At 38.3% G+C, this 21,124-nt stretch overlaps 2 protein-coding genes across 5 annotated transcripts; one reads left to right on the top strand and one right to left on the bottom strand.

Annotated features, from left to right (window-relative positions):
- Positions 1–32: 32 nt before the first annotated feature.
- EEF2KMT (eukaryotic elongation factor 2 lysine methyltransferase) lies at positions 33–7,686 on the top strand. 2 transcript variants are annotated; one of them, XM_064520452.1, is made up of 8 exons: positions 33–179; positions 1,440–1,502; positions 2,191–2,271; positions 2,538–2,639; positions 2,834–2,967; positions 4,621–4,928; positions 6,240–6,389; positions 7,078–7,686. In XM_064520452.1, exons 1-8 carry the CDS (start codon positions 96–98, stop codon positions 7,176–7,178), a joined length of 1,023 nt encoding a protein of 340 aa, XP_064376522.1. In that variant the 5' UTR covers positions 33–95; the 3' UTR covers positions 7,179–7,686. The 2 variants fall into 2 exon arrangements, with proteins under 2 accessions (XP_064376522.1, XP_064376523.1); XM_064520453.1 differs by lacking the exon at positions 1,440–1,502 and having other exon boundaries at positions 34–179.
- ALG1 (ALG1 chitobiosyldiphosphodolichol beta-mannosyltransferase) lies at positions 5,075–20,665 on the bottom strand. Of its 3 annotated transcripts, XR_003258595.2 has the most exons (16): positions 20,443–20,665; positions 20,279–20,356; positions 19,592–19,695; positions 18,934–19,082; positions 17,752–17,841; positions 16,961–17,077; positions 15,931–16,052; positions 15,112–15,150; positions 14,462–14,521; positions 13,616–13,726; positions 12,519–12,633; positions 11,391–11,466; positions 10,820–11,023; positions 10,028–10,200; positions 7,929–8,393; positions 5,075–6,447 (listed from the first exon to the last, which is right to left on the bottom strand). XR_003258595.2 is itself a non-coding variant. In XM_026096385.2 (13 exons), exons 1-13 carry the CDS (start codon positions 20,642–20,644, stop codon positions 10,889–10,891), a joined length of 1,398 nt encoding a protein of 465 aa, XP_025952170.2. In that variant the 5' UTR covers positions 20,645–20,665; the 3' UTR covers positions 10,796–10,888. The 3 variants fall into 3 exon arrangements, 1 of the variants encoding a protein (XP_025952170.2); XR_003258596.2 differs by lacking the exon at positions 10,028–10,200; XM_026096385.2 differs by lacking the exons at positions 5,075–6,447; positions 7,929–8,393; positions 10,028–10,200 and having other exon boundaries at positions 10,796–11,023.
- Between the last annotated feature and the right edge of the window lie 459 nt (positions 20,666–21,124).

Below are 21,124 nucleotides of genomic sequence, written 5' to 3' on the forward strand. Positions count from 1 at the left end.
TAGCCGCCGCCGAGGCAGCAGCGGGCCGCCGCCCGGGGGCGGCGATCACGCGAGGCCGGGGACGCGGCCTGCTGCGGGGCGGCGCCGCCGGGGCCATGGCCGCCGCCGAGGAGGAGCTGGCGCTCGGCTTCCAGCGCCGCTTCCTGGCGGCTCGGCCGCTCCGGTCCTTCCCGTGGCCGGTGAGTCGGGGCGGGGGGAGGGGGGGCGGAGAGCGGCCCCGCCGGGCGCCTCGCTGCCCCGCGGCGGGTGATCGAGCGGCGGCGGCGGGGCAGGGGCCGCCCCGGCCCCACCATTTTAGGCCCCAGCTGCTAGAAGCAGCCAGCGGCGGCGCAGCGGTTGTACAGCACAACTGCCCCACGTGAAAGGCAGTTCCGCAGGACAAGTAACATTAACGTGGAGGATTTTGGTTCCTCTCCCGCAATGTTTGTGCTTCGCGGTTCAGTTCATCTGCTCGTAGCATCTGGTGTTACAGAAAAGTTAATTTCAGAGAATCAGTCCGGCAGCGCGTATAGGCAGTACGCTCAGCAAGGCGTGCTAGCAGCTCCTGCCACGCGCCGACTGCTGCGCAACTGCAGAAGTCGGAGTTTTCTAGGTGGAATTTGGCACTACCGTATTGCTGAGCCCTCCCTGTTCCAGGGGAGGTGCACGTCGTCTTTCCAGGATCAGCAGCTATGGCTATCGACCCCTTTTACAAATAAATTAATTTTCACAGAACAATTTGTTTTGTGCAGGATTTGCGGTTTACAGACTGCAAGTGTACTGACACAATTCAGGACATCTGCTGCACTTCACTACCAGCTGAGTTTTACTGCAGTTGAGTTCACTGTGAATATATTCCACTGCATCAGCAACTCTGCTGATAATGAAGAGCCCAAGCACCACTTACCCAACCTGCATGACTGATCCCCATGACTGCAGTGAAAGCAGTCATGTAAGTGCTCAAAATTAACTATCGGTGGGTCAAGAAAGTGGCCTAAAAATTTAACTTGCTGCAAAGGCTATATTCAAATAGCAGGTACGAGGACAAGATTTTGATTCACAGCAATGAATGTGATAAATTGATGTGAAATTTGATCATAGTCTGATCCCAAAGTTTCGAGTGTCTAGAATGAGATATTCAATTCTACTCCTAGAGGAGGAAGGATTTAATATTTATGACTTCACTGGGGCGAGAGGCTTTGTCCATCAGTGTAGGAAAGTGTACTGTTCTGTCACCTGATTTTTACCTTTGTTTTGTATTGCTTTCCTTACGAATTAATAATGGTCTATTTATATTGCATAATAGATTATGTTAACATCATCCTTCACAGCAGGCTTCTTTGCTTCCACTGTGTAGAATTTGGGTGACTTTTGTTTTCTAATTAGCATTTATCGTAGTTGGATTGTGGTGTATCAAATACTGAGGATGGGGGAAATTCTCATTTTTTTCCCTATTTTAGGAACTTGAACAAAAACTAAAAACTTCATCGGATTCTTCGCTGCTGGTAGATATATTGCACAAGGTAATGTGGACTAATTTAATATCATGACATTTAAAGACACACTATAGAGCAGGCCAGAACTGTTTTGATCATATGGTACCCCTTACGCAAGCAGAAAAATTGCTGCCTTGCACTGCTTTTTGTTGACAATTAGATGGATAGGGAAATCATAGCAGTTTTTCTCTGTGCCCAGCAAAACAGGAAATTTTCTTTTATTTGTGTTATTTAGCTGTTCATCATTAGCACCAAAATTAAATTTGAGCACGGATGTCTTTAAGACTGCTAACAAGTCAGACAAGTTGATCTCATATAAATGGTGCTCTAATTATTAAGAAGGAAGTAGGTGATCTAAATCACCATCAGAATTCATACACCTTTTTTGTATTTAAACTTTGTACATAAACAGCAAGTCACAAATAAGAAAAAAGAGTCAGTTGGACTCTTTTTCCACCCACTTTTCTATTTACTTTTTGAAATGCATTTGCTTCCTCAGATCTCTACCCTGCCAAACTTACCAGAAATCACCAAATTTAATTTTCTGGCTTAGTATCACTTCTTTTAACTACAAATTGAATCACTATGCATTTCATGGTGCAAAAAGAACCAGGTTCCATTAATGGCTCCCTTTTCTTTCTCTGGCCCTTTATTACCTTTCATAAAATTTTCACTTGGTAATTGATTTCATTGCCGTTGTTGGTTTATGTTTCAGACTATTCTCCACCCCCTGTGTGTAAAATATCCCTCTTCAGTCAAGTACAGAAGAGGCTTTTTAACTGAACTCATTAAAAAGGTAGTGTTTACTTTTCATATGGCATGGAACCTTTTTTTTTAATCTTGGGATGGGTCTTCTTGTTAAATGGATTCTTACAAATCACTTGAAAATATGACATTTTTACATTATGGACCAAGCTGAATTCTTTGTAATAACAAAAACTAGCATTCAGTGTAAAATGTTATAGTAATGGTGTATTGAAATGGTATTTGATTTGTGTATAGTTTCTGCTTCAAGATTGATAAATTGGTATCTGAAATCTTGTACTATTCTCTTTCACACAGCATGAATCCACAACAGCTGAACCCTTGGATGAATTGTATGATACACTAGCAGATATTTTAAATAAAGAAGAATCTACTCAATGTTACAAAAACTACTTACTGGTAAAAACAATATTGCATTATTATAAATCACTTTTAATCATCTAAACTAAGCAGTAATTGGCTTAAAAAGTAACCCCCAGAAACCCAGCGCACAAAGTGCTTCCTACCTTTCTCCAGATGCTAGTACTGATTTTAAACTGTAAAATATGTTGTCTGTGCTGATGCATCTTTCTTTTCCTGCGTGTGTCTTCCAGCCCACAGGAGAATCTGTTACCCTTTCTGAGAATGTGGCAATCATCTCACGAGGAACCACAGGGCTTGTCACATGGGATGCTGCTCTTCATCTTGCTGAATGGGCAATAGAGAATTCTACAGTTTTCAGTAACAGGTAACAATCACATCTCAGATAGAAAGATGGGGAATGGTGCTAAGGTATCTTCATCCATATCGTGAATGAGTTACGCAACTATAATTTGATAATACACATTATTTACCCCCCCCAAATAACTAAAATTTAAAATAATGTGTGACTTTTAAATGTGAGCAAGAAAGAGTCCCACTGAGGTAAGTCTTAGCAATTCCTAATTTCCCTTCCCTAAGCACTCTTACATCATTAAGAAATTAAAGAATCATACAGTACTTTTGTAATTTTATCTCAAGATCTCAGAGCACATCACAGATGTTGATGAGAAACAGTGCCTCTATATTTTCCTGGTTTTGCTGATAGTAATGGTATGGCACAAAGAAGCTGGTTGACTTGTTTCTGACACCGTAAGCCTCAGGGCGTAATGACTACACCCTTTCCCCACTGGCTAACTGCTACTCTTGTCAGTACTGTTCTGCAACAGTTGAGCTTTAATCCAGCAGAAGACTTCAGAGATACTTTAAGACAGGTATTAAGATCAAAACCATTACACCATGCAGTCTGACCTCCTCTGTTCTGTAGACTATTAAATTTCAGCTACCCCACTGTCAAGCCAATAACTTTAATTAGTGCACTTAGCTCCATGATGGGAATCATTTTACCTAACTTTAGATGATTACAGTGCAGATGTCTACATCTCATTATCTAAACTCTGTTTATAACCAGTGGAGAAGAACAAACACTTTTGGGGAAAGATTCAGCTGACTTATTTTAAGTATCTACCTCACAAGTAAATGGATTGTGCTCTAGAAGTCTGTTTCTCTTCCCTGACTATGAAATGAACTGGACAACCAGTTCAGATGGAGACAACCATGCTGCAGATGTCTAAAGTTGGGTGGAACATGTCTCACCCCAGGGAGGGAAATGCTTTCTACCATATGCAGAAGCAGGAGACTGAAGTTCCTTCCTTTCTTCAGGCCCAGACAGTGGGAGAGAAGTGATTAAGAGAAGCACATCTAGATGATCCTGTTGGCTACTGCTTCTAACCCCCGTTCTTTCCCCACAAAACATAAAGTATCTTTGCTGAGCAAGCTTTGAAGAAACTTTCTCAACCCAGCCCTGTAAACCAGTTTGACATTAGGCAAATTAGCAAGACATCAGCTGAAAAAGAGGTACTATGTTACTGACCAACTATCTGCTTTTGTTTTAAAGTGATTTGAGATCTGATTTCTCTGTAGGGTTACTTGGCTTCATCCCAGCATACTTCTCTTTTTAATCCCCATGCAAGATGTCTGATCTGGAACATCCAAACTTTTTCTTGTGGAAGTCAATTCAGGGCAGTTTAAGGAGGTATATTAGAAGCATAGCATAATTTTGACTAAGAGAATATTTGGATCACTATCAGGGGTGCACAGGAGCTGGATCTGGGGGCCATATAGTGTCATACTCACATGATGTGGGAACAGGCGCTTAAGCTTGTTTATAAGCCTTATCTTTGGGTGTCTGCATACTGTATCTCACATAAGTCTTCCAGTTGCTCCAGAAAATGTTAATTTTATACATATTTCAGTAACTGATTCTTATGCTTAGAATTGCATCTTCATTACTTTTATGTTCTGATTTCATAATTCAAATTAGAGTCCTAATAAATACTTATTTTACTCCATTAACCTTTAGGACAGTCTTGGAATTAGGAAGTGGGATCGGCTTCACTGGAATTGCAATCTCTAAAACCTGTAACCCCAAGGCATATATATTTAGTGATTACCACCATTGTGTTCTCAAACAGCTGACAGAAAACATTTGTTTGAATGGCTTTGTTTTGGAGCCTGAAACTACTAATCATATTGAAACGCAGTCCCAAGGCCAGAATGTGGAAGTGATGAATTACCAAAAACCAAAACTAACTGTTGCAGAACTTGACTGGGCCTCAGTTACAGAAAAACAACTGCTGGATCTTCAACCTGATGTCATCATTGCAGCAGGTACCATACACTTCTGACTGTGCTTCCCTGTGTGATATCATGCAGCAATAAGTAAATTAACAGGGACAAAATGCGAAAATATTTATGTGGAGGACTCAGTCATTTCAGTTATCGTATCTGAAAGTGTATGACAGATGTACTTCCAAATCATTTCACCATTCTTTTTCAGATATTCAACAGCTGTTTACATATCATTGAAAATCAAATTTTGTCCTCTTATTTTTCTTAATTGTGAAACAGAAGATGATAAGAGCTTATCAGTTAGAACTGGCAAACTTTGCAGTCTCATAAGGAATAATGCATATTAAGAAAATGTTACTTTTTTGGAACTTACATACAAATCTTCAGGGACTTCATAAACAATTGAAGATGTTAAATCTAGCAGTAGTAAAATTTCAGAGCTGCAGTTACAGGCTTCCCTGATTTGGGGCTTTGCAAAGCAAAAATTGTCTAAGAATTCAGGTGAAGTAATAAAAAAACATTGTCTTTGTCATCAAAGGCATAACATTAGATAGATTGTGAATTCTATAAAATGAAGTCGCTGCATGTTATCTAATCCCAACCATACTGCTCACAGAATGCACAAAACAGCATAACTTAGATTCATAAAGTCATGGTAATTCAAAACTGAGGGTGAATTACATATTTATCACTTTCCATTACTAGCTACTGCAGCACAGACTTTTGTTATGTTTCATCAAAAGTAACTGGTACGTCTGTCACTGGTACATGCATATGCCTTGACTTTTCTATGTCATGAACAACCACCTCTCGAATATCAGTTCATAACACAAGACTGACAGACTTCAGATTCACACTGCTAAACAGTAAGGCTGATATTTTGTACTCCTTAATGGTCAGTTTTACATACTTTCATAAGTATTCCTACTGTTAACAAATTGTTCAAGATAGAAGCTGCTGCAGTTCAAATCAAGTGTTTTGTGATTAGCCACTGAAATACACGTCTAATAATTCAGTTTCATCCTGCTAAGGACAGTCATAAATGAGAGTACCAATGCTCAACTTTTTTGCTTGAGACGCTGCATGAACTAAACACAGTATTTGAAAATCCATTTGCAAAATGGAGTGCCAGTTTTTCCTGGGTTTGCACTGATACTACAGATGAGGGCAACTTGGCACAGCACATACAATGGGATATGTTTTCTAAAGGCTGTTCTGGAAAACTTTTAACTCCTCAATTAAAAAAAAAATTCTGCTTTAAGGTAAATATTTTATATTTTCATTTTGTAGTTTTCATTCTGCTTTTTGCCTTTTTCTCAATAAATACCATATACTTTTCTTTTTGTGCAGATGTGGTATATGATCCAGAGATAACTTTAGCCCTTATTGGTATGCTACAAAAACTCTCCACTTTCAGAGCAGATGGAAAACCTCCTGAGGTCTACATTGCTTTTACAGTTCGTAATCCCGACACGTATCATCAGTTCAAGGCTGAACTTGGTAGGTGCCTTCTCATTAAGTGTATCAATAGTTTTGGCCTCCTTCCCAGTTACTTAATCTGTAATAGAGATGAACAGGAGCATTTTTTTAGCGATGGCTATTTTCTGATAGATTCTTATCCTATAGCTAGATCCAGCAGAGGTCAGCTAAAGAGCCATGACCTTCCACATGGATTGGATCAGATTGGATCGCAGCTTTTTGCTACATCCTGCCTATTGTAACTCACATTTATCATAGTGCCAGCTTGTGATGAATTGCAGGCTTGGCGGTAATAAGAAAGATCATTACAGTTAAGATTAAAGGAGGAAAAACATCTGTGCTGCACTGTTGTAGTGATAACATTCCAGATGCAGCCTAAAACTTTTACCTTGACTAATTGTTCTTTGAGGATTAAAAAACTAGAGATGAAATAAAATAAGGAGGAATGTTGGACTTTGCTTCACATACTCTTCAGAAGCCTGTCTTCTGCAGCCTACTGGCTGTACAGCTAGCCTTCAGCAATTGGTTAATAAAATTGTCGACCACATAGCACAAGCATATCTCTTAATTTTTAAAAATACATACTCATAAGCATTTGCCTGTAGCTTGAACAGCATCCTAAAAGATCTCTTCTTACAGAACTTGGCGCACAACTTTTGTTCTTCATTTTGTTAAGCAGAAATGTAATTCCTAGTGTTTCTTTTCACAGATAAAATTGGGATTGCATGGCAGATTATTCCAGCCCACAGGAACAGTATTTTCCTCTATGATCTGCATTCAAACGTAACTATTCTACAACTATTGATATAGATTTGGTAAATCCAATACAATTAGAATTTTTGGACCAACAGGAGCTATTTCATACATACAAGATTATCTTGAATTCCAGAAACAAATGAGAGGCATTAGAGATAGAACTGTAGGCACATACTGTTGTCAAAGCACGTTACATTTCCTTCTGTAATTGTCATCATGCATGGGAGCAAGCAGCTGCCCCTTGGAAGAATCTGTAGGCTTCGAGTTGTAGGGAAAAAAAGCCCTAATCATACTGCACTTTGATTCTGTATGCAAGCAACAGAACTGAACTGTATAGTTTCAACTCTGCTTTGATTTGTAAATAATGGAGGCACATCTGCAACATCACAGGATTAATATCTCACACTGAGAAGGGAGCAGAACAATGTTTCATAGTAATAAATAGTTTTTAATATTGAAAACATTTGTAGATGGTCGTAAACTTTTTTATACGTGTTTGTATGTATTTGTATGCTTGCAATGTGAGTTATCTTAGAATAAAATGAATAATACCTACAATGCACACAGTAGATAGCGTCACAAATTTATATGATGCTATAAAAGAAGGAAATTGATTCTGCTGTAAATTAGATGCATCTTTACTCTGCAGTGATGACAAAAATCAGAATTTGATTTACATTTCTCTCACATAAGACCTGACACAACTAGCTATCAGGAAGCCATCCTCTCAGACTGGCCAGAAAATGCATACTCCACATACTCCACTTGTCTAAGTGAACTGCAAGGAGGAAAAAATTATCTCACCTTTTCTGAAACTTCTGATAATCCATTAATCACTTTCCTGTTTGACAGTATTAGTCTTGAAGCAGATAACCAAATGTGTTGCTCTTTCTCCTGACTTCCAGTTCTGTCCCTTGTTTTAAAAGCTACTTAAGAGAAAACAAATACTTGGTATCCTTCTTCCATAGCAGTGGAGAGGAAGTAGGTAGATGATAGATAACTTGAAACTTGAAGAGCCATCTTATTCTTCAAGTTGAAGAATATGAGTGTTAGTATAAATCAGATATACAGAAGTAAACCCATTACATCTTTTTGTTTTAGCCACCTCTCCCCAAAAAGGAAGAATTCAAAGGTGCTATTTATAAAATGCACGCATGCTCACAGCCCAGATAGGAGCTCCTTTATCTTGCTTGGCACAAAATTCTTCATGTCGCCCAAAAGTTATATAAAGCTTTTTTCTTGATCTTCATCTTCTGATGGCTTTTTGATCTAAAAAAAATATTATTGTAGAAAAATGAAAACTCTTTAGAGAGTTCAGCATGATCATTCACATTAGAGAATTTATCTCCCTGTGCATGTCATTGGCTAAAGGGGACTTGACATACTATTGGACAGGGTTTTGTTGGAAAACAGTGAAAAATCAGTGGTAAATCTTTATGGCTCATTCTCCAATCAGTAAAATAATGAAACTGCCACTCTCCTGCAGTAAACAACTTGGCCTCATATTTTCATGTTCCCACTAGTGGAACCAAATCTCTCTCAACTATCACTTTTAACAAAAGAATGTGTCTACTGTAAACACTGTGCTGAAAGAGAAAGGGAAGACTACCAAATGGCTGTCTGGTTTGACAAAAGCAGATACTAAATGATAACCAGGTAAGCTGGTTTAAAAACACTGGTGAAGAATTCATTGTAATGATCCACCACCACTGAACTAGGAATTCTGAAGGGAGGGCCTGATAAGCCATCTACCATTTTTCTTTAATTTTATAAGCAAGACGAGCTTTATAGTGAGCTCTTCTCAATTGTACAACTTATCTAGATGACTTTCCCTAAGCCGGGACTAAGCGAGTAGGACAGCTGTTTAGACTGCCCAGCTAGTGCTGAGTATTTTTCATATACATCTCTGTATTAATGAAGTACTTTCCTATGCTGGTACAAGGAATTAAAAATACTCTCATTTTTGCAACATATCTGATATGCCAGAATTCAGAACAACAGAGACTTTTTTTTACACCCACATTTAAGCTGTGAGGAAAAAATACTACATCCATTCACTGTAGTATGGAAAAATGACTCAAACATCTTTGCAAGGGTTTTTCCCTATTTCAGCTAAATCAGAGGTTCATTATTAAGGTACAAACCTCTTCAAAAGTACAGCTCTTTATTCCTGAAGCCCCTATTTAAGTTGGTTTTCAAGTTCTCAAATTGTTCCATCATCATTTTAGTGTTCTACGATGATGATCACAGAGTACTTACTACGGGAAGTCACCAAGTGAATGTTTATATTGAACAATATTTTGTACTGCCCTAGCTCTTGACAGAGAATACCAAGGTCAATAATTGAGGCGTTTCCAGTTAAGAACCAGAGGACACACAGCACCTCCTGTAAGACTCAGTAATATTTAATTCCAGTAAGAAAAAAAAATTTTCAGGCACACTGCAAAAGCACAGTTTGTAGAAAGCCAGCAGAAACTGTCATTCTCCAATAAATATAGCTGAGAATGGCAAAATAAGCAGTAGCAAAAGTACAGCTCCAAGACAGACAAGGTTTTGGGCAACTGGCCCAGTTTGCTGAAACAGCCATTAATCAAGTAACAGAAATGAACAGAACTATTTTTTAACTGTCAGGGAAGACTATTTGTTAGGCCAGTGGAACTAGAAAATGAATAAAGCTAAACCATCATCCTATCTTTACTTGTCCAAGCAGCAACCATATGATAAAACCAAGCACATTTACTCCTTAAATGACTGACATCTATTTTATAAAGAATCATAAAGATGATGAAGTAAGCAGCCCGTAAGTACTGGGTCTGCATGTGAATATTAACTATATTAAAAACAAGGCTATACCTGAATGAGCATTCGGAAAGTGAACTGCCTTTTTATTGGATTATACATACTTTAATAATCTTTTCTCCTCTTCATCTGTTCAAATAGGAATAATTTTATGTTCTTTCTCAAGGTAAATGGGCACATTTACTTCAGTGTACAAGGACAACACTCATCAGAAGTTTTCCTCTCACTGTTCAGTAAAACTGTTATGTACCAATGTGCTTCCATACTCTTGCACACACTGTAAAAGGGAAAAGAACTTTGAAGCTAAATGGTTCTCCTTCATAAAAATATACAAGAGGATATTCAGTATTTGTCTAGGGAAGACTAGCCAAAAATATGAACTGTTACAAAAAAAAAAAAAATACCCACAGTATCCTCAGTTCAAATAAAAAGCATCTCCCACTTAAAGGGAAAAGAAATCTCAAATCACCTAAAGCGCTTACTTCACAGGAAGAAGTTATAAGTAACAAATACTGTATGTACAGTAGGTATGACTGGTATACTTCATACACACATTCAGTATCTACACCACAGAGTAACCTTTAAGCAACACAAGTAACAGATTTTGCATGTATGAGTTCCCAGAGTAGTTGAACCCTCTCCCACTTTCTAAAGGTTAATTCCAGGTGATAAGAAAAGGTAGTCCAGATGGCAAGGCTCAAGCTCTTTAGGGCAGGAACCCTGTCATTCCTCAATACTTAAACAGTCAGCACACAACCACCTCAACTGCAACTTCGGCACTACTCTTACTTGCACATGAGACTCAAATTGTGAAGAGTGAGGCATGTTTAAACACTTGTCCCAAGGTAAAATGATTAAAAACTGCAACAAAATCAAAACATAAAATGTTTATTCACCATTTATCACATCTATGCAAATCCGGGAATGTATTAGCTTTTTTTCCACACACCTTCCCCCGCAAAAAGTCATTCATTCTGCTTAAACAAAGGAAGAACAGTCTGGTCCCAACTCTCATCCCAGCGCAGCTGCTTGGATGCCCGAAGATTTCTTCTGAAATTGTGAAGTTTGCCTTCCAGTGTAGGAAATTCTAAGAAGAGCATCTGTAAATTGTTTATTAAAAAAAAAAGAGAGAGAGAGAAAGAGAGAGAAAAAAAAATACCATCATTATTACATTTTAGGCTCATTCTAGCCTTCCCAATTTTTACCCTAAACTACAGTGTTACATAAAAAGGAAGCTCTTTGGTCTGACCCTCTAAATAACATAAGATGACAACATTTAAAATCTTACTGACAGCTTCAGATTCATACACAAATAGAAATATGGCTAATAAGATTTGCCAGGCAAAAGAATATCCTCTGAGACCGCAAAATACATAGATGATAGTCAGATATGAAAAGGCAGCTCACATGGTAACACCTTTCTAATTATAGCCAACAAGAAAGAAAAAGAATCGGTCAAGCCTTTACCTTCAGCTGTTCTGCAAGTTCATTTGAATCCCTAAATATCAGACCATTTTCATTGTGTTTCACGAGTTCATGTAAACTGTGAAAAAAGTCACAGAAGAAAACATGAGAGAAAAAGCAGCAAATGGGATATGCATATTTAAAGTTACACAGCACTACCTGCAGAGACTGTGCTATGATATCTGTAACATTAAGATCCTGGATATGCATGTACGAGCTTCATTCCTGGCAAAATGGGATAAAGAAGCCAGATAAATTTAACGATTGTTTCCCCTCCTATGTGTCAGCTTATCCAGGTCTACCACTACAGTAAAGTGCCCTCCCTCTGTCTTTGTGCCATTCATTTGGACATACGTTACAAGTTAGGGCAATGATCCTTGTGTTAAAATTAACCCACAAGGCAAATCTGTCCATGATCTAGTTCATGGGATTTTCATAAAATTCTGCCAGCACAGGAGAAGAAGGAAGAACAGTGGCAAAGGGAAGAAAGCAATGACTGAGGAAACCATGTTAGGTGCATCAAACATATTTACAAGGTTGAACTTGCCCTTCAGAAGAGGCTCGACTGAACTGTGCTACCACAAATGATTTTAAGATTTTTTTTTCTGGTAAGTAGTTTTAAGTGATACAATCTTCTGTTCTAAAATCACTTGAAAAAATTATTCAGTAGTTACAGTGTTATCAAGACATCACAGCACAAAGAATGTATTTTCTTTATAAAAGCCATTGTTTTCCCAAAGAACTGTAAATTGTATAGCTAACTATACATACACTCATCCTTTCATAGGACACAGACATGTCTATGTGGAAGGAAGCATTTTTTAATTAAGTATCCAGAAACAAATCCAGATCCACCTGGGATTACAGGGCAGTTATTCTTTATGGCAACTGGCTGCATTAAGTACTCTCAATTTTGCTGAATCTACTGTTAATCTTTTAACAGACCTGAAAGAAAACAATCTTGATGTCTACCATTTATCTTACTGAATCAAAAAAATAGAAGTTACTATGGCATAATACTGGAATCACATTTGATATATGGAGAAGCTGCTGAACTGTTGCTTTGTAAAAGAGAGTATTGGGTTTTTTTAATCATCAACTTAAATTATATCAGAATAAGCAAGCTCTTACCATTCAAAGTGTATTGCACATACAGGTAAACAACAGCCAAACATATCTACCACCTTCATAGGTAAATCCAAACCACTGGATGATTTATGGAGACACACACCCAAATCTGCTGAGCCTGAAAAGCAAACAAAATCAACAACAGCCTAAATTGTCTGAAAGCAACTCTTCTAATCTTATTGTAAACTTTTTTTTTCTACGGGTGACATGAGCTAAACATAAGCCACTTTTCAACACCATCCGGACTGACCCAATTTCAGGCACTAAAAAAAAAAAATACTATACAACATATTTTGTTACTAAAATTAGCCAAGTTTTAGAAACATACTAGACAAGCTGATAGTAAATTAAAGAGAATTTTAAAACCTCACATATCTTAAGCAGCCTTTCTGCCCCTTAATCTCCTAAGAATGAGTAAGTGTACAGAAAAACTCTATCAGAATGCAGGCAAGATGTGCTTCATGGCTTACGAGCAACCTCTTCCAATTCAAGTGATTTCAAAACACAGAAATTACATTATCATTTTACAGACGCTATATTATTCAGAAATTACAAATTACCTACTTTTTAAAGCCACATAAATGAGCAATCTCTAAGCCTCCAAAAAGTAGATCAAGTTGAATTTGTATTTTACTATGGTATTAGGCTTACTGACACTTTATGCTATTACAAGGAACATGCTGAAGGAACACTGTTCCAAAGACATGTTAATTTAGAATTTCAACTACTTTTTGTTGCTCAGCCAAAAACTTTATCCCCAAGGTCAGTTCAGTAAAGCAAATCATAAACTGGAACATATATATAGGCACATTGTATTTCAGCATACCTATACAAATGGAGGGCTGCAAAGACCAGATTAAAATACAATGCAGATACTGTGTCTGCTTCTCAAAATAGCTAGAAAAGACTGTATAGTTACAGAAGCTCAGCAGTTTTGCTGGCATGAGGAAAAAACACAAGCACTATACATCTCTACTGTCATTAATGAGCAATTTCACTCACCTACTGTATTCACCTGTGCAAAATTTGGATCGGCTATCTGCAACTTTGCTAATTTGTTTTCATACATTCTCATGTCTACTTAGTAATCCACTATTTACCAAGCAAAAGGGGGTAATCCTCAGCTTCAAGCCATGGTGTACAGATCTGGATGTGTTTGAAGTACAATTTATCAATCAGTTGGTTGTAGTACTCTTTTAGGGGTCCTTTGCCTTTTTAAAATAGAAAAAAATATATCAGTGATTTTATTGGGATGACTGAACATAAGGTGCAGTCTGTGCATCATAGTGTACAGTTGACAAAATCCTGTTGTCTCAGGCAAGTCAAAAAAGATACCCCCATGATCTCCCAAGAGACTATGTTCCCTTGAAAGCAACGTGAATCTAGACTTCATCTCTTGAACAGTAATTAGAAGAGCTTGCCATTGATATCTTCCAGTCTTGTCCTACTTTTTGCCTACAGCTATAAGATTACAAAGTAACTAATGACAAATTTCATCAGCATGATAGCCCTTTAAAAAAAAAATCACACTATTAATGAGAAAGTTAACCAAACAGCATCCATTCTATCTGCACCACTTTTTTTCAAAACTTGCTTGATGAGTATATCTCCTTTTCCAGAACTAAATAAAAACCTTTCTGCTGAACAGACCAAACATCAGAATTTTACATATCTTTTGCTGCGCTATCTCAATGTTCAAAATGTTAAGATTAAAGTATGTGGAAACTGAAGTAGTACTAGATGGATGAGCTGAGAAATTCTCCTGTTTACAAATATGGCATGGTTACTTTGCTTCAACAGTCCAAATAATTTATTACTTTTATTTATAATCAGACATAAAGACAACAGTCCCTCCTATCTCTTCACCATCAGTAGAAGAGTTAGCATAGTGTGATGGTCTTTTGTATTAGCACTGAAAGAGAATTCTAAGACAAAGAAGCTATTACCTGTTATCACACATACTAAAGATGGAAGCTTGACTCCCTCATTGATACACCTTTCATAATCTGGAGGAGATAAAAAAAAGTTTTGAGTTGATAAATATATGGACACCTGTCTGATCCCGGAATGATCACAGTTTACAAATCATTACTTCCTACTTCAAGCAATTTCTTTAAAAACATATACATATACATATATAGTAAGAGTTGTAAATTTAGCAAACAAACTTCTATAAAAATAAACTATGGTATGTTTGAAATGCACTGTTCATAAATCATTTGTTCAGCTATCCCAGTTCAGTGGTTTCAATGTACTTAGAAACTGTAGCCGCAAAGTCTACCAAATAGATCAACATATATTTCCATCTTATTTTCAAATGCTTATGGAGAGTACATATAATGGCTTAGAAAGTAAAATTGCAATTTGCAAGCTAGTTAGAAATATAAACTCCCTCCCCCCAAACAACTGCTTTGATTGAATCCAGATGTTGCACTTCTCTATTTTAATACCTACACTTAAACCACTGGCACTTTTTCAAATACATTTGTATTTTCACTTGAATTTAGAGGCATTGTTGTTTACAGAAAGTCTTCATAACTGTTCAGAATACAGCCATATCCATTTGAATAGCAGAACTGAACTCCTTAAAACCTACCTTCTAAAGCTTTTAAAAGGACAGAAAAATCTTCATCCTCTGAAAGAGAGGGCTTTATTAGTGACATTCATATTACTATTATTTGTAATAACCTATTGTCTTTAAATTATAATCTTTAGGTAACAGTGAGAAAATCATGATTATTAAGCATCCTACTGAAAATCTTCTATAACTATTATTTTCATAAATACAATCCTATACCATGCCAATAAGAGCAGGAAACAAGCATTGTGTAACTCTTCAGACAAACAAACCACAAATAGCGCACATTCCCAAAAGACAGACCGTATCAAGTTAATTCTCTAACTTTAGAAACTAGAAATTTTTAAGTGCAGAAATTGTCCTGTGAATTCAAAGGTATCAACAATTCTGCCCATGGTTACTAGCAATAGATTTTTCCCCCCGTTCCTCTTTTTTCATACAGACAGGAAAAAAAAGTGAGAAAATATATGTAACATGCATAATCGTAAATAAGAGAGTAAAAATTATAATTTCTTAGGGTCATTTTACAGCACCATAAAAGATCATATGTCTACAGTGAAAGTTAAAAAAAGAAGTAGAAAATTTCAGCATCTCATCTGTAGCTCTATAATAAAAAAAATACATATTTTTTAATTACTCACTGTTAGCCACTGAGGTATATTCTATACAACTGATCTTCAAATTTTTCCAACCAAAGCAAAGAAAAATGCAACTTTGCCGCTAATAATGCCAGTTTAGCATGACAAGCATCACATGTGGGGAAGCAGAAAACAGCCCTAGTTTTCTTTTTTGTTAAACGGTGGTTAAATATTAAAAACAAATGATTTATTTCCAAACCTGTCCAGCTTGTGCTGCTGATTAGAAGAGCTGGCCGTCCTCTGGTTTTTATCACACATCCATTTTTATGATCCATTTCTGTAAAGGCAGACCTCTCAGCACTCGAATTGACAGACTCTGTGCTATGTAAACAGAATTTTCTAAATATGGACTACACAAACAGCCAATAAACACAGAAGCAAATACTGCGCTTAACTGGCAAGAATTTCCAAATGCTTTGTTTCAGATTTGTTGCTCAAATTCTCTGAAAACATATTTATTGAAGTACTGATCTGCAAAGAGATACCTGATCATAAGAGAGATCATTTTTCATTTTTAGTACTGCTACCAAGAGCCTCGTAACACTACTTCTACAGGCATGATTCCATCCTCTAACAAACTATTTTCCTTAACAAGTTGATAAAACAATCAGCCTGTCTTTCCATCTCTGTCTTAAACATGTATTAGAAGATGGTGGCCCACAGTACATTTATGCATTCTGTGCCGTAAATTTTCAAAAAGAAACTGCCATATGCTATGGCTTTCTCCTCCTTTCAAGGCACTGGTTTGGTAAAGTAACGTCAAGTTAAGATATCTACTAAGCTTATAGTAGGTAGCCAGAGAGGAAAGCTTAACACTTGCACAAAGACCGTGAAAACTCTCCGCAGTAAATGAAAGGAAGGGATATTATCAACGTAGCATCCAATAAGTGCCATCTAGATCAGCAGGAAACACAGCTGCTGCCTTTCACCCTTTAAATGTTCTATTACAGATTCCCTCAGTACTTAGGCCATTTTTTCAAAAAAAATATTTGTCTTATTTTATACATTAAGAATTGTGTGTTGCCATTTACTAATTTCACTTATTCTGGCCTCTCTCAATGACAACTAAGGTAACTTGCACATCATCTCCTCCTGGCCAAAAGCACATGAAGACCCCTCTGCCTGTTGATGTTCAGTAACTTGTGACCCTGTACAAAAATATTTCTAGTAACTAAGTTCAATAGCCTTATGTCATTCAGTTAAGGACTGTAATTGCATTTTTTACTTACACATACTGCGCTTTGAAAGGTTCATAGACTTTGGCAAGCTTCATATACAATTGATGTTGAAGTTCTAAAGGTGTTTCCTTAAAATAAGAAGCTGGCTTGTCATACAGAGTTACTGCCCTGTAATAATATAAATTAACAAGTTAAAAAAAAATAGATGTAACAAGATGCAAACTGTAAAGAAAGAATGACAGGCTACAACACTGTAACATGGAAAATAAATGAATTAGTTAATAAAACAAAATAATGATTTGACTCTTACGACTTTTTATATTCCTAAAGTTTTCTGGAATAGAACAAACTTGACATATTAGAGTGAACCCAGCAACAAAGAATCCCTTTTTATGCGCATATTCAAGGGATGTAATGCAACCATGAAAACTGCAAACATAATTATCCTAATTTTTTAACTTACCTCATAACTGTGCCTGAGCAGCTTTGATTTTAAAGCCCTATGATCGCAAAAGAAAAATCTGTGGGACGGACTAACTGTAAGTTAATGCAGTGATTAGTGCTCAGTGTGATTCTATAGGCAGCTTCACAGCAAAGTTCCATAAAATCTAGACTCCCACCTTCTAGCCAATAGAGTGTTAATTATGAAAGCTAATGAAGATTCTTGAATGCCCACATTTCACTAGCTCATTAAAAAACAGAACTAATGTGCTTCAGTGGTTATGGACGGAAAAGGGAAAGTTGCTTTTGTAAGATTTCTCTATATCCAGAATCATCAGGGCTATGGATTTTAATCTTACTGCAAGTATGTACATAATAACGTTAAGAGATATTTGACTTACTTTATATTGCACTTCTCCCATAGATCTTCTTTCATTGCGTTAGTGACACAGAAGTTATAGTCAGACAAACGCCCAAAAAGCTTTTCATACCTGACAAAAATTAAGTCTCAGTTAGGCACCACAGACAGGTAATCTCAATAGCCAAACAGTAGCTTCTCACCAGCTGCAATGAAAAAAAAATATACATATATAAAAGCAAACAAACAGAAACCCCAGTAATTGAAATTTAATTATGAATTATGTACTGACTCCTTATACTGGAATAATATCAGTCTATGAAAACTGATACAGGATTACTCTCTTATGCCTTAAGGCCTGAGAACACAATACTCAAAACCCTTTACATACCTCTAGCAAGGTGAATTCAGCAAGAAACACAAGTACCGTTAAAGATGGGTTGGAGTGTAAAGCAGCAATTAAGAACAAAAAACACTAGACTTAAAGTCATTATAATAAAAAGATCAAAGTTTGCATATATACATAAAAGTAACCTGCCTACCTCACAAAGTCAGAATAAGAGACATATGCAAATCACAGATTTTTATCCATATGAATGAATCTGTTAATTCCTATGACATTCTCTAATCTACCCGAAAATGCACAGGTTTCTAAGACTTTAATTTCCTATTAACAGATAGCTCACATACCACAGGCATGTATCTACATTGTATTGGGATACCGTATTTCACTTTTAAGTTTAAAATGGAATAGGCCTTTTTAGAGCCTGGACTTCTTACAATGATGTGCATTCTTTACAGTTTGCACTGTGTGTATACACACATATATCTGGAAGAATATTCCTTACCCTTAAAGCCGAAAGGGAGTCCTTACAGTACACAACAGAAAATAAAGACAGGTTTTCTTTTAGAAGCTGCTCACAAATTCCCTTATGTAGATTAATATAATTCCTTCAGATTACTTAAATCATTTTATAGAATAAAACAACCTAGACTGAATTTTTAGCATGTTTTGCAGGAAGCCACCTACCATCACCTTCCCATACATTAACAGAGGCATTTTATAGAATTTGCTTTCTGAAAAGGAAACAAGATCAAGACAGCAAAATCCGGAACTTTAAAGAATTAGCCCTTTGCTAATTACACTCTACTCCCCGCTCTCCATTCTTCTGAATATTGCGAAGGTACATAATTTGTAAAGAGAAAAAGAAATTACTATACAAACCATTTTGCAATTTGTACTAGGAGGTGATTTCTTCCATGAATCAGACTCATTATAGTATATCCATAGTTATGCCAATCAATTATCAGTTTGCTTCTCCACACAAGACACGCTACCCAGGCAACAGCTATACTAGGTAGACCTGGAGGATTCTGTTTAATACATAAAACAAATACAAGCAGTGTGAGATTGTGGTCAAGGGACAAACACTTAGCAACTACCAGAAAAAGAACAGCAACAGACTGAAATTACATGGTTTTTAGGAATCGCAATGAACACACAATTTTGTATTCTCCAACTGTGTAATTTCCACTTTTTGCCATGAATACTGGTAGGCATTTCAAATGTTACTGTCAAATCTGGATCAAAGTTCCCCTCCAATAAATATACGAGCTTTTCCATTGAGATTTATTCTTCACTAATGTCCATACCAATGAAGTTTGAAAGCTCAAAAATTAACAGGAAAATGAAATATGAGTTATCAACAGGAAAATCAAAAATTAAAACCAAATACATATTTTTATAAATAGGTTAACACCATGGAGTATGCCGGTTTCCACTCTAAAGCAGTTAGAACAATGTTCCGGACTGCTAAAAATGCCCTCTAATGTAATACTATCCTTTTTTTTTTTTTAATCAAAGTTACACACACAAAACGTACCTGAAGAAGCACATAGGATGGCTGATCTATCGTCAACATTGTGTACAGTAATTGCATTGCTTGTGCAATGACTTTTACAACATACTGGAAAATCTTAGGGCCAACTGCAAAGTGACAAAAAAAGTTAGTAAGAATATTACTCCAGCTCTCCGAACAAAAACATGCTTTTCATATAAAACCAACCATCTTTGCAGGGAAAATCTTAGAGCGAAGGCACTCTGTAAAAAGCTGTTTTTGAAAAGACAGTACCCCATGATCCTTCCAAACCACAATTCTACATTTCATCTAGAAAAAAAACAAAATCAGAGTACACATGGACAAGCAAACACAGACGGAAAAGTTAAAAAACAACCCCCTTCTATTCCAACCTGCATCAGAACTGGATTAACATGCTGCAAAATCATAGATGCAAATACTCCCAATATGTAGCAATGCAACTAATTATTTGTAGCCTACGTATACTGCTAGGATAAACCAGCGCATAATTTATGCTCCTGGAGCAGAGAGAGGCAATGCACCGTCACACTTTTTGTGTACATAAAACTCCTTTTTGTTTTTCTCCTGGCCCCGAAAACAAGCAGCCTCGGACCCTAACGCCAGCCAGGCCCTGACTGTTACTTCCCAAAACAACCCTTCACGAGGGACTTCAAAGCAGAACGACGCCGTACGCCGCTCGACTGAACTTACCCTGCAACGCTTTAAGGTCCGAGATGGGAACGATCCGTATGTTTTCGTTGCCCAAAACGTCGCTGTGGGGCTTCGTCTCTGCAAGAAGATCAAAGGCCCCCGTGAGAGAGGCGGCCGCCGCGGGGGCGCGCGGGCGCGGGGGAGGGGCCGGCGGGCGCACTCACGCAGGTAGCCCAGCAGCGTGACGCCGCGCCCGTGGCGGGCCAGCGAGAGCGCGTGGTACTGCATGCGCGGGCTGCGGCCCAGGTCGCCCAGCACCGCCACGCACACCCGCCCCGCGCCGCTCGCCGCCCGCCGCCGCCGCAGCCACAGCAGCGCCGCCAGCGCCAGCGCCAGGGCGCCCAGCGCCGCGCTGCCCGCCGCCATCTTGGGGCGCGGGGAGGAGCGGCGGGCGCCCCCCGGCGGCTCGGCGGGCCGCTCCCTGCCGGCCCCCGGCCCCGAAAGGGCTGGGCGTCGCGGGGTGAGGCCGGTGCTTCGGGGCCCCTGGGGCCCGCCAGCCCCCGCTGGTGCACACCGGCGCTTGGCCGTCGCCACAGGGGCCCGTCTGCTTGTTCAGGGTTTGCACTGTTCAATGGCAGCGATGGTATCCTGTGTCCCGCGGTGGAAAGATGCAAGAGTCGCATACACGACCATCGCGGCACCCAGCATTACACCTGGGTGCACCCCAAATGGTCTCCTGCGGTTCGGTTTCCCTTTCCAGCTATGTGTTCGTTCCCACGTAGCGTACATACTCCCTCTTCTGGGAAAATTTTGTGAGGTATTATTTGAAGCCAGCAGCAGGGCAGTTTCTGGGCAGAGTCCCCCCCACCGCTGGGGCCCGCGCGGGTCGGTGCTGGCGGTTCGCCA

This window comes from Dromaius novaehollandiae, chromosome 14 (genome assembly GCF_036370855.1).
Source record: "Dromaius novaehollandiae isolate bDroNov1 chromosome 14, bDroNov1.hap1, whole genome shotgun sequence".
Taxonomy (NCBI): domain Eukaryota; kingdom Metazoa; phylum Chordata; class Aves; order Casuariiformes; family Dromaiidae; genus Dromaius; species Dromaius novaehollandiae.

Excerpts from the sequence above, each read along its gene's own strand:
- EEF2KMT (XM_064520452.1), top strand. The coding sequence starts at position 96 with ATGGCCGCCGCCGAGGAGGAGCTGGCGCTCGGCTTCCAGCGCCGCTTC. Across the intron at positions 180-1,439 it reads TCCGGTCCTTCCCGTGGCCG|GAACTTGAACAAAAACTAAA; the intron begins GTGAGTCGGGGC and ends TCCCTATTTTAG. Across the intron at positions 2,272-2,537 it reads TAACTGAACTCATTAAAAAG|CATGAATCCACAACAGCTGA; the intron begins GTAGTGTTTACT and ends TCTTTCACACAG.
- ALG1 (XM_026096385.2), bottom strand. The coding sequence starts at position 20,644 with ATGGCGGCGGGCAGCGCGGCGCTGGGCGCCCTGGCGCTGGCGCTGGCG. Across the intron at positions 19,696-20,278 it reads GGACCTTAAAGCGTTGCAGG|TTGGCCCTAAGATTTTCCAG; the intron begins GTAAGTTCAGTC and ends GTCACTTTGCAG. Across the intron at positions 15,151-15,930 it reads CAGCAGCACAAGCTGGACAG|AGGATGAAGATTTTTCTGTC; the intron begins GTTTGGAAATAA and ends CCTCTCTTTCAG.